This window comes from Chiloscyllium plagiosum, unplaced genomic scaffold, assembly GCF_037043375.1.
Source record: "Chiloscyllium plagiosum isolate Xiang-an unplaced genomic scaffold, Cpla_swu_hap1 HiC_scaffold_19, whole genome shotgun sequence".
Taxonomy (NCBI): domain Eukaryota; kingdom Metazoa; phylum Chordata; class Chondrichthyes; order Orectolobiformes; family Hemiscylliidae; genus Chiloscyllium; species Chiloscyllium plagiosum.
Genome location: NW_028270157.1, coordinates 44,363,671 through 44,375,890, shown reverse-complemented (window position 1 = coordinate 44,375,890; position 12,220 = coordinate 44,363,671). Strand labels below are relative to the sequence as shown.

General features: G+C 38.8%; 1 protein-coding gene across 4 annotated transcripts in view; it reads left to right on the top strand.

Annotated features, from left to right (window-relative positions):
- The window catches only part of LOC122559618 (tubby-related protein 3-like), a 137,575-nt gene that overhangs the window by 98,655 nt on the left and 26,700 nt on the right, over window positions 1-12,220 (top strand). For 2 of the 4 annotated variants that reach the window (XM_087997278.1, XM_043709408.2), the window contains exons 4-5: window positions 1,491-1,619; window positions 11,928-12,092. In XM_087997278.1, coding sequence (XP_087853404.1) covers window positions 1,491-1,619; window positions 11,928-12,092 — 294 coding nt within the window. The remainder of the gene's footprint in view (window positions 1-1,490; window positions 1,620-11,927; window positions 12,093-12,220) is intronic. The other 2 variants (XM_087997279.1, XM_087997280.1) reach the window with 2 other exon arrangements.

Here is a 12,220-nt window from a genome sequence, read left to right as displayed (position 1 = left end):
CAGTCCAACACTAACAGTGCTACATCATAAAATCAAGAACATAGAGTTAGGATGTCTGCTTGCATAGAGTGTAAACGTTAACATAAGCTTGTTGGACTGCTCAAATTATTTATGTTCTATAGTTTCTACAATGCTGTAGTTTACTACCTTGTAATATTCCATGAATGGCACCTCATTATCTCATTTATATCTGTACTGTAGTCTATTCTGTCCTTGATAGTAGTGAACCTCATGTATAACCTCTTGTGATATTTTACTGAGCCATTCCTTCTTGCAGTAGTCTGTCCATACTGCCTGTTAATGGATGCGTGCCTGACAAGCCAAAAGCTGCAATCCAATCTTTTCTGCCCCCTATATTCTGCCTGTTTTAGTGTTTCTTTCCTAGCCCCTCCAAGAGAGGATGTTTTGCAAGCATCATTCCTGAGCTTAGTTTAATTTGCAGAATTCGGTCATCAAATTTATATACAGTAATTATACAAGTAGAACATAAAGATACAACCTATAGGTAGCATTTAAAATCTTGAGTTATGATCATCTGTGAGCCTTTCATTCCACCATAAATGCTGAATTGGTTTGTCAAACTTGCTGCTGACCATATTAAAATATCTAGCCAGGAAGATTCTCTTATTTCAGTTTTGTTTTTGAGATGCCTACACTGCATTACCCAATCACTCGCCTCTTGTTTCTGCTGCACTACCTCACTCCAAATCACTGCAAAATCCTAACGTGGAATTACTTAAGTGCCTAGTAGTCTCATACAAAGATTACCAGAATTCCTCCCAAATCCTAATCTTATTGCCATACCATATATCTTCTGTCCGGTGAATCTCAAACTGGGCTTAAGGAAAGCCCTAGGCCCATTTATATGAAGGCGAATGTTGCAGACAGAGGCCCTATCTCATAAGTCCTCGAAAGTTCCGTCATGTCTGGGTTCAAGTCTAATTTTTAGTTTGTTGTTTGAGAACCTTTAGATAAAGTTGGCATTTGATGACGCAATATGCATCACATTCTGCTATTAATAGTGGCTAATGTGGCAGGTAGCTTCAATGTGTGTATCTTGACGTAGAAGCTAACCATAAAACTTAGAACTGAAAATGTGTTGCTGGAAAAGCGCAGCAGGTCAGGCAGCATCCAAGGAGCAGGAGAATCGACGTTTCGGGCATGAGCCCTTCTTCAGCGCTTTTCCAGCAACACATTTTCAGCTCTGATCTCCAGCATCTGCAGTCCTCACTTTCTCCCCATAAAACTTAGAAACCTTGGTCATGGTATTTTCAACATTTATGATTTTACAAGAAATAGTATACAGAATAAATTTTCTAAAGTTGAATTATGATGCAGTTATACATAGGAAGCTGAGGAAATTGTGTAGGTGTGGAAACATTTTTCCACCTGTATTTCGATGTGCCTGACCTAAACTAATGAAATATAAGGAAAGCAAGCTTGTGAAAGACGCTGTCAAATATTCACTTTCCTTTGTTACTTTATATTAGCAGAAGGAGATAGAAAGAAATCTGATGAGGCACAACCACCTGAGAAATCTTTGCGACCAGACATGCTGAAACACTTGCGAGAAGGTAACAGATTGGACAGAGACATCGAAAGGGACAAAGGAGAGCCAGGTTAGCTTTAAGCACATAGAGCTTGTAGTTTCTGATTCTCCTGAAGTTTGAACTGTTAAATTCTGGCTCCGTACACACCTTTGTAGTAATGTGCTTTCAAAAATATAAGCAATCTGCTCTATTATCTTAGACAATCATTATGCAAATCCTTCATTAAAACTGGAGAATATTATGGATTGAAAACCAAGTGCTGGAAATTCAGCAGGTCTGGTAGCATCTGTAAAGAGAGAAATGATTCTGAGTTAACGTTTCTGATTCCTGTCTCTGCTTTGGAACTCAAAAATGGTGGTTTTTGGACATTAGCCAAAGCGGGAGAAGGGTCAAGTGGAACAGGTTGTGAGAGTGCCCAGAGCAAAAGACAAAGGCAGCTGATAATGGTGATAACTAAGGAAACATAGATATGTAAATAAGGTGTAAATGTTAACTGTAGAAAGGAGAATATGGGTCTGCTTTGGAGAGCAAAGCTAGCAAGACATGCCTGAGGGAAGGTAGGGATGTACTGTTATGGAACTCAATATTGAATCTTGATGGGGAAAGTACAAAAGCGGAAAATTTCATGTCACTCATCCATTCTGTAGCTCCTTTGAGTTCTGAAGAAGAGTCATGTTGTATGCAAAACATTAAGAGCCAACAGAAGATACCAGACCTGCTACATTTTTCCAGTACTTCATTTTTACTTCAGGTTTCCAGCATTATAGTATTTTCCTTTCATATGAATGTTCTGGATTCATTGGCTTTTTTCAAAAGAGATAAAGAAAGCACTCATTTTGATCGGTATTGTGTTCTAATATTAATGGCAGAACGTTATTTTTGGGACAGTAGAGCCCATTGGGACAGATTTTCTGTGAGCCAGAGAGTTGTTATGCCGGTATAAATAAGAGTTGTGCATGGGGATGCTGCAGAATCCTCATCATAGCAGACTCCAGTGGAATTGCATGGGTAACTGAATTTTCCTCTGGACAATTCCTCTGTTTGGCACTCTGAAAGCAACCATGATAAATGGAGGTTTGGATGGTTCCAATGAAGTTAAATAAAATAGGTATTCAGGAAAAATTTGTCTATGAAATATACAGTCCAACTCCTGAGTCTAACTATTAAACAGATCCTATTCAAGATGCAATACCCCAGCAGTGTTATCACTAGATTATTAATTCGGAACCTCAACTCATGTTCTGGACACCCAGGTTTGAATCCCACTGATGGTGGAATTTGAATTCCAAAACAAAATCCGGTAATTAAGAATCCACTGATTATCATGAAGCCATTTTTGATTGTTGGAGAAACCTATCTGACTCAGTCATGTCCTGCAAGGTAGAAAATCTGCTATCCTCATTTGGTCTGACCTATGTATGACCCCTCAGCAATCTGGTTGTCTCTTAACCGTCCTTTGAAATGACTTAGCAAGCCACTCAGTTCAAGGGCAGCTGAGGATAGGGAATAAATGCTGGCCGGCCAGCTAGCGACGCCCATGTCCCATGAGTGAATATAAAAAGAACTTAGCTCACTCACCCCCAACTACACTTGCCACACACTGATTTCCCAAGACCAACATCCCTGTTCCCCAAGATCCAACATTTGCTCTGGGATCTGAAATCCCGCTGGGACCTGACATGTCCCCTCACTCCTTCAACAGATGCTCCCCCACCCTCACATTATCAAATCCCATCATCCCCACAACCAGTTGCCACATCCCGAAAAACTGATATGGTGACAGATATTAAAAATATTAATCAGATTTTGGAAAATGTGTATAGCTGAAGTAAGTGTTTAATGATTCAGGATTTTTTAAATGTATTCAATCATAGGATGTTCATATTGCTGGAAAGGTCAGTACCTATCGTTCAGCCCTAATTGCCTTTGAGAAATGTAAGTTAAAGAACAAAATATTCAGGCAATGGCCAGAACTGTAGCATCCTAGTGATCGAAGTGATGAAAGGTGCATGTTGACATCACCAGCATGGTGTTTCTTTTTAAGGAATGACCTAATCCAAAGAGCAATCTTTCCCATTTCTCTCTATCCTGGTGGAAAAATACGAACTGTTATTTCACTTAGTCAGTCCTTTCGAGCAAGAGAACTTGCAAGCTGCATTGCAGAAGTTATTAGAACTAATATTAGACTTAGTCTCTGAGGTGCACAATGGCAGGATGTGGTGCTGCACTTTCACTTTGACCATGTGTTGAGCTTAATGGAAGAGTAGAAGTCCAAAGACAAATTGTAGTAGGAAATGGAACTCCAGTGATAGTGATTTTACAGTTGTATTGATTGAAGTACTGCTTTCAAGTGCAAACAGATTACTTTATTGAGTTCAGTACTTAGATGAGGTTGATAATTGATTAAGAAATGCTGAAGCATTTAGAGTACAAAATCAGACCATTCAGTCCAAACAATTCATTCTGTTATTTACATTCCACTCAATCCATCTCTCACACTTCCTCAGTTAAGATTTCAACATTACCCTCTAACACTTCTCCCTTGTACGATTATCTAGCTTCACTATAAATGCTTTTATCCTGTTCACCTCAACTCCTCCCTCATAGTCAATTCTCACCATTCTTTGGGCAAGAAAGTTTCTTCCGAATTACTTATTTGATGTCTGTCTACCTTATTTTGAAGGCTACTATCCTTCCTAAAAGTAGAAAGATTCTAAAAGTACCTACTCTATCAAGATCTTTCATTATTTTAAAGACCACTAATATTCTTTTTGAAGAATGAAGGTTATAACCTGGCCACCTTCTCCCGAGAGATATAACTTTGCAGCTCTGTTATCATCTCTTTTGCATCCTCTCCAGAGTCTCTGTACAGCCTTTCTCTGCTCCAGAAAAAGCCATTGAAAATGTAAGGATTGTTTGGCGAGTATGTATTGCAGTCATATCTTAGAAAATGTGCTAGAAGTTGTTGTGGCTCACAAGAGCCACCTATAGGTCAATACAGAGTGGGGACTAAAATCCACAAGCAATATGGATTTGTTGCATCTGAGCAAGCTGGAAGCTTAGCGAAAACCACATTAAAGCTCTAACTTGGTAAAGTTAGCTGTCGGGGAGAAAAATGCTGGAGTTGTGCTGGTGAATAAGTACTGAAGTGCAGTGTTTTGAATTCAGGAGACCATGAACCGACGAAAGAAGGGTGATCAACCAGAACATGAACAGTTGTTGAGGCCATCTATGTTGCAACAGTTCTTAGAGGGAGTTTCAAGGTTAGATCTACAAAAGTGAAGGGTTGTAATTCCTTGTGAAATTTAATGACATTTAATAACCCACCATGTTATTAATGTTAGGGAGGAGTTTCTGAGATCTGTCTTACTTGTCTTAGCTATATTTATGTGCACTATAGGGCATTTCATCCTAATATCCTGCCATAGTCCCATTCATTCTGGGACTATGGCAGATTGCATTACTATTTTGACTCATAATAAGTTGTTGTTTGTTCAAATAGTGGAATCTTAGCTTTATTCTTTTACCAGGACTGTTGTATCTCACTCTCTGTCTACTTTTATTTTTAGCAAAATGAGTACAGGTCCTTAATCAGATTATAATTTGATGGTCTTATCCAGGAATTATAATAGTATCTCATCATTGTTTAGTTTGTTCTTGTTTATTGGCAGAATACGTTTTTCTTCCTGAATTTTGTTGCACATTAAATTTCCTGCTGCTGTTCTATCTCATTGTTTGCCAATGCCACAATTTGCTTTCCCAAGTTCTGTTCTCAACCCATCAAGTTCAGCTTTTTACCATGAGGGTGGCACAGTGGTTAGCACTGCTGCCTCACAGAGCCAAAGACCCAGCTTCAATTCCCGCCTCGGGCATCTGTCTGTGTGGAGTTTGCACATTCTCCCCGTGTCTGCGTGGGTTTCCTCTGGGTGTTCCGGTTTCCTTCCACAGTCCAAAGATGTGCAGATTAGGTGAATTGGCCATGCTAAATTGCCCATAGTGTTAGATGAAGGGGTAAATGTAAGGGAATGGGTCTGGGTGGGTCGTTCTTCGGAGGGTCGGTGTGGACTTGTTGGGCCGAAGGGCCTGTTTCCACACTGTAGGGAATCTAATCTAATCTAATCATTCTGTGGTCTTGGTCTTTTGTCAGGATTCATCGTCATTTGTGGTCCCTTGATTCTGTGTCTCTTTCACTCACACTCTCACTCTCTCTCTCACTCGCTGTCTTGTTCTCACGCACTCTCTCACTTGCTCGCTCTCTCACTCACTCATACGCACGCTCCACACACACACACTGTCTCTTTCTGTCACATGTTGTCACTGTCACGTTCTCGCTCTCTCTGTCCCCATTGAAAGCTCATCACCGATGCCTTTGTGTGTGTTTGTCGATTCTTTGGGTAACAACTCTATTCTGTTTCACGTGAGAACACTTGGAATTGACTTTCCTTCCTTTTAATCTGATGAACTGAGTTTAATTGAAGTGTGATAGCCAAGTGGCTTAAAAACAGAACAAAATAGTATTTGTTGCAATTGACAATAAAGGGGGTTTAAAAAAGGGAATTCATGTGATTCCTCCTCACCTGGTCACCATGTTTTCATGTGAACAGCTGATTCTTGGCATGTCTATTTCAAGAAAGAGTTAGATAGAGCTCTTAAGGATAGTGGAATCAAGGGTATGGGGATAAGGCAGGAACAGGATACTGATTGAGGTTGATCAGCCATGATCATAATGAATGATGGTGCTTGCTCGAAGGGCAAAATGGCCTACTCATGCACCTATTGTCTATTGAAATAGTTAATATTAGGACACCAGGGAGGATCTACCAAGAGATAGTGGAATCTGAAGGGCAGGATTTTCTTTCTTTTACTGACAGTCAAGAATGTCAATGCAGCCACTCTTCAAGGAGAGCTTCAGCCTGTTTTAAAACGTTTCTTTATTTTCTACAGTAGGTTGCCTATTTGAGAATTGACAGAGCAGAAGCTAATGGGGAGGCAGTTTTTAACCATCCAGACACTCTCTCCAATCAATCAAAGTTGATTTCATAGGAGCTTTTTCCAAATGCTGTGGAATTACTTCAAAAAGGCCAATAGCAGTTGCTTTAATGACTCTACTGTTGAATCCAGACAATGTGAGGGAGGCATTGTTAGTCAAATTGCTCTAGTGCATTTGTTGCTGTTACACAGTCCAGATTTTAAAAGTAGTCCATGGAAGTGGTAACAGGAACAGGTCTGAACACTAGGTTGATTTTTAATTTGTCGAGATATTTGTCAAATATTCAAAATAGTTTGTAGAGGCATATGCCTTTCTCAGAAATCATGTCTTAAAGAATATTATGATCTTTATTACAGATATGTTCCCATAAATTTTTCTTCTACTTTTACTTATCAGTTTTGATTCATTTCCATTTACTAGATGCAGTGGCAAACCCTTCCTCATTGTGCTTCTTACATACTGGGTTAAAGAAGAGTCCTGCAAACATTGTAGGAACTCCATTTTCTTATCCTGTTTACCTCCCTTTTCTGGCTGCTTGATTTTGAAGGTAGTTGAAATCCTCTGATTATTTTGTCTTAAACCCTTACAATTTAAGGCATGTGTGCTTCTTCCTTCACCTCCCTTGCACTGCTAGGTGTTTTTTTTAAATATCCTTATTGTTGTTGACTGCTTATTATATTTTATCGTAAATATTCTGAGGATGGGTCACGTTTTTTATACTCCAGTCATGTTAAAAGACAGTTTCAAATTTTCTCTTTTATTTTATGTTAGAAGCAGAAGGGGATAGAAAAAAATCTGTTGTAGCACAACCTGAAAAATATTTACATCCATTCATTCTAAAAAAACTTGCAAGACAGTAGCAAATTAGGCGGAAACATCAGAAGGGATAAAGCTGAGCCATGTTAGTTTTAAGCCCATGTAGTTAGTAGTTCCTGATTATTGTGAACAAGAACATGGAAGATGGAATTTGAATAAATATGACATTATTTACTTTTGATAGAAAAAAGGAAAGGCATAGCATTTCTTAAATGGTGAGAGGTAGGGAAGGATTGATGTCCAAAGGGATCTGGGTGTTGTTATCATCTGTATAGGTTGAAGGAATGCTGAAATCTAATAGAATAAGGGAACAGATGATGGGCATATTACTTAAGAGTTAATTGGGTCTCAGTTGTTTGCATAGATATGAGGAGATAGTAATCAGTGGGGTGAGAATTTTATGGAGGGTGGCTAACTAAAGTGTAAACTTGGCTTCTGTTTAAATAATCATTATTTTTAGAGTGTAATAGATGTCCTGTTCATGATTGAATGGTGGAGCAGTCTCGATAGGCTGAATGACCTAATCCTACTCCTGTATTTTATGGTCTTCATGAAAAAGTACAAGTTAGCATTCAGTGCTGCAACAACTAGGAATTCATCATGATATTGTATTGGCCTTCATCACAAAGGGATTTGAGTACAGGAGTAAAAATGTCTTGCAGGAATTGTGTTGAGGTTTGGTGAGATTGCAGCTGGTGTATTGTGTACTGTTTCCTTTTTAAGGAGTGATGTATTTGCCATTGAGGGAATGCAGTGGAGATTCACTCGACTTGTCCCTGGGATGATAGGATGGCCTATAAGGGGAGATTGAGGAAACCAGGCTTGCATCTCTAGAGATTCTCAATGAGATGTGATTAAATTGAAATTTCTCGCTGGGTATGACAGATTAGATATTGATCAGATGTTTCCCTGGCTGATGAGTCTCAAACCAGGAGGTGCAGCCTTAAAATAAAGGGCAAGCCATTTACAACTGAGATGAGAAATGTCTTCAGTCAAAGAGTGGTGAATCCTTGGAATTCTCAGTCCCAGAGGGTTTTAGAATTTCAATTGTTGAATTCGTTCCAAACAGAAATTGATAGAACTCTTGGTGCTAATAACTTCGAAGGATTTTGGAAGACTAGGGCAAAATGGTGTTGAGGTAGGTTATCACCCATGAGCTGTTTGAATCACAGAACAGGTTGTGTATTGAGTGACCTACTAATCTTGCACTTATTTCCTATGCTGCTATGAAATTTGCACTATTCAAATGCAGCTCCCGATATATCTGTTACAGAAATGTGGTTCCAGAAAATACAAACATTCTACTTTAATATCTCAGCAGTGTCTGTAGACAAAGCAGGAAAAGTTATGTACAAAAACTTTGACAAAATTGCAAGTTATCATAATATAGCATTTAAAAGAGGAGTATGGTGAAGTGAAACAACATAGAACTTTGAGAAGACTTAGAATAAGTTTCAGTTTGTTTGAAGAGAAAACAGAAAATGGATATATGTGATGTTAGCGTGATAATTTGAGACCTGGAACATGCAAGGTAGCTGAAGATGGGTGAGTGAGTTTGAAATGGAAGGATCACAGTGTTGAAGTGGAATAGACTGAATCTTTCTTAGACTTTTCAACACTGCTTATTAGAAAGGCCTACTAACATGTTATCCCATATGAGCATGTTTACCTGAACAGCAATGCCAAAACTACCCCACCCCCACCCAATTCTCACCTTACACTCCAAGAGAAGTCAGCCCTCATCCTACACCAGTACTTTCTGCCAAAGAAATAATGGAAACCAAGATAAGGTTAGAAGTTAATAGAGACAATTTGTAGGTGAGGATGCAAAATGCTGTGTGGAAAAGTAAAGCATTGCACTTGATCTCCTTTGAAGGAAGGGGGCAAGTCAAATATACGTAGGTTAATGCGTGAATAGATTGAAACGCTAAGTGTAGGGAGCTGATGGGGTTTGCAGTTAGGAACAGAATGGTAGAGGCACCAATCAAGGACTGAAATAAATCAGATGATAAATTACACCTTTAATATCTCCTGTCTGAGTTTTTGCCTTGTCATGTTATATTCTATCATGTCTTTTTTGGTTCAAATTGCCTTAAATCTATGAAATATGCGAATTACTGCAACATTCTTGATTTTTCTAATATCATGTGCACTAAATAATGAAGAAGATACCTGACTGAAACTTAATAAATATTAATTACTAGTATCTCAGATGCTTTCAGCCTCTGTGATTTTACCAGCAATAGCAGCGAATAACTTTATGCATGGTGCCTTAGGACCAAACCATTGGACTTTGTATCGATTTTCACTTCACAGTTTTGGAAACCATACCCAAGATCATACCACTGTAGCAGTCAGTTAGGATGTACTGGATATTCTCCAATCTTTCAGATTGAATGGCACTGCAGGGATGACTTGCATTTCTGCTTCTACGCAGTTCCAGAGGGCTATTTAGTCATTAACACAGAAATAAAAACCACAAAATTCTGAAAAATCTCAGATATCAGGTGACATCTATGGGAGATGAATTATAGCATTAATGATTCCGTTTGATGCACTTCTACATTTCTACAGAAATGTAGAAAATAAGAGCAAAAGTAAGTCTTTCAGCCTTTGAACCTGCTCTGCCATTCAAAATAATCATGGCTGATCATCCAGTTTATTGCCTGTTCATGCTTTCGCTCCAAACTGTTTAATCCCTTTAGCCCTATATCACACTCCATTAATTATTGTTGATACCCCACCACGGTGAACCAGTTAGATCATTAGGCCCAGACAATGGTAGTAGCTTTCTTCTACTGTCAAATATCGCTATAATTATACAAGAAACAGAAGGAAACCAGACAAGGTGTGAGGGGTAAGGGAAGAACTATTATGGTAACCTATGATCAGAAAAAAAATAGCAAAAGCAAGTTGGAGATCACTGGCTTATCCTGCCAATGCCAACTCTTAGACTCAGATAAAAGATAGGATTTAGATAAATGTGCCCATTCCCCACTATCAAGCACGCTCTGCCATTCAACAAGGAAGAGTTAGATATCTCTTTTAAACTACACTGAACACAGACACCGTTGACCTAATTTTACTCTGTGTGATGACTCTTCATCAGAGCTGATGTGAAGTGTGGAGTGGAAAGTTATGTGGCGTGCTGGGGAGGAATGTATGTTGATAGTTCAGATTAATTGATAGGAATGTAGATATGGCAGAACAATGGTATGTCTACCTGCCAGACTGGAAAGAACAGCCAGTCCCACTGAGGAGAGTTGTGGCTGTGGAAGTGATGTTTGCTAGATTTTTAACTAAATGCACGAAAGGGAAAGAATGGCACTGAAGGTGAACAGTAGAAAAGGCAAAACATCAAGTGAAGAGAGCAGCAGAATTTCTTCAAAGTGGGCATTGCAGAAAGAGAAATGGCAGTGAATTAAACAAAAATGAATACATTTTGTAGATGCCTGTAAATCTAAAGTAAAGGCAACAGATTCAGCAGCAACCCCCACAGGTCGATGACATTTCATCAGAATTGGGAAAAGATTTAATGAGTCCATAACCAAGTGAGCAATATTGGAATTGTGGCAACTTATAGATAATGTAATAAACAAGCTGATTAGTGAGTGGAATCTATTCCTATCAACAATAATTCTTTAATAGATTAAGGCAAATGGCAGCTAGTGGAACTTGAATTCTTTTAATAAGTTTAAAATATAAAGTTGGTCTCAGTAATGGTGAGTAAGACAACTATTATCAATTGTCATAAAAACCCATCTGGTTCATTCATGTTCTTGTTGGGGAAGAATCTGCTATCCTTACTTGTTTTAGCCTACTTGTGACTCCAGATCCGCAGTAATGTCATTGACTCTTAACTGCCCTCCAAAATGGCCTAGCAATTCATTTCATTCAAGGGCAGTTTGCAATGGGTAACAAAAGCTGGTCAGGTCAGCAATGTCCATGTCACGTGAAAAACTAAAGTTTTAAAAAAACTGTGCATTAGTGCCTAGCTGATGCGCTAATGTTTTTGATGAGCACTGTGGAAACCTGACGTGACTCTGATATGTAAAAGTTGAACACAGTCAGAAGTCATAAGACGCCAAGTTATAGTTCAACAGGCTTATTTGAAATCACAAGCTTTCGGAATGCTGCTCCTTCATCAGGTCAACTTCAAAAGTTCAACACCAACACCTCCACTTCATAAAAGTTGAAGACAGTTTTGATGTTTGTCATCACTGAAAGAGCAGGAACTCTAGGTCAAATTGAAGTGCAGCTTGTGTAAATACAATTCTTGAGCGTATGTAATCTTGGGAGAACTGGTGGTTGGCTGCCCTGCAGTTCTTGCAGTGCCTAGCCCCTCTCTTCTTCCTCTGAAATGGAAAAGCAGATTTCAATGATGTGGGATTTTTTTAGTGGGATTAGTAGGCGAGAGGGAGTTAAATCAGCTTAAGTGCAAAAGATCTATCTGTAAGTAGCAAAGCAGCTCATTTTATTTGTTATTAGTTGTGGGCATTGCTCAAAAGTTAATTTCAGTATAATTATTAATGAAACCAGCATTAACAAAAAAATTGCTTTCCTGTCTGCAGGTATTGATGGCCCGGGAGCCGTCATAAGTAATGAGGTACAGGAAGTTAACACCAAAATCCAAATCCTTTCAGTTGGGCAGTCCATGACAGCCCCCAGTGATGAAGTTGAAGCAGTCCTTGACTCTGCATCAAAACCAGACATCCAAGAATTAATGGAACAAAGGGGTAGGTGGGATAGTTCTCCAAAATCTTGTAAGTTCCAGTTTTCCTTTAACTGGAGTCAATCTATGTAATTTGTGAACTTGTAAATGGTAAATGGTTTTGATGATTTTTCTATTTATGTATTGAATTTT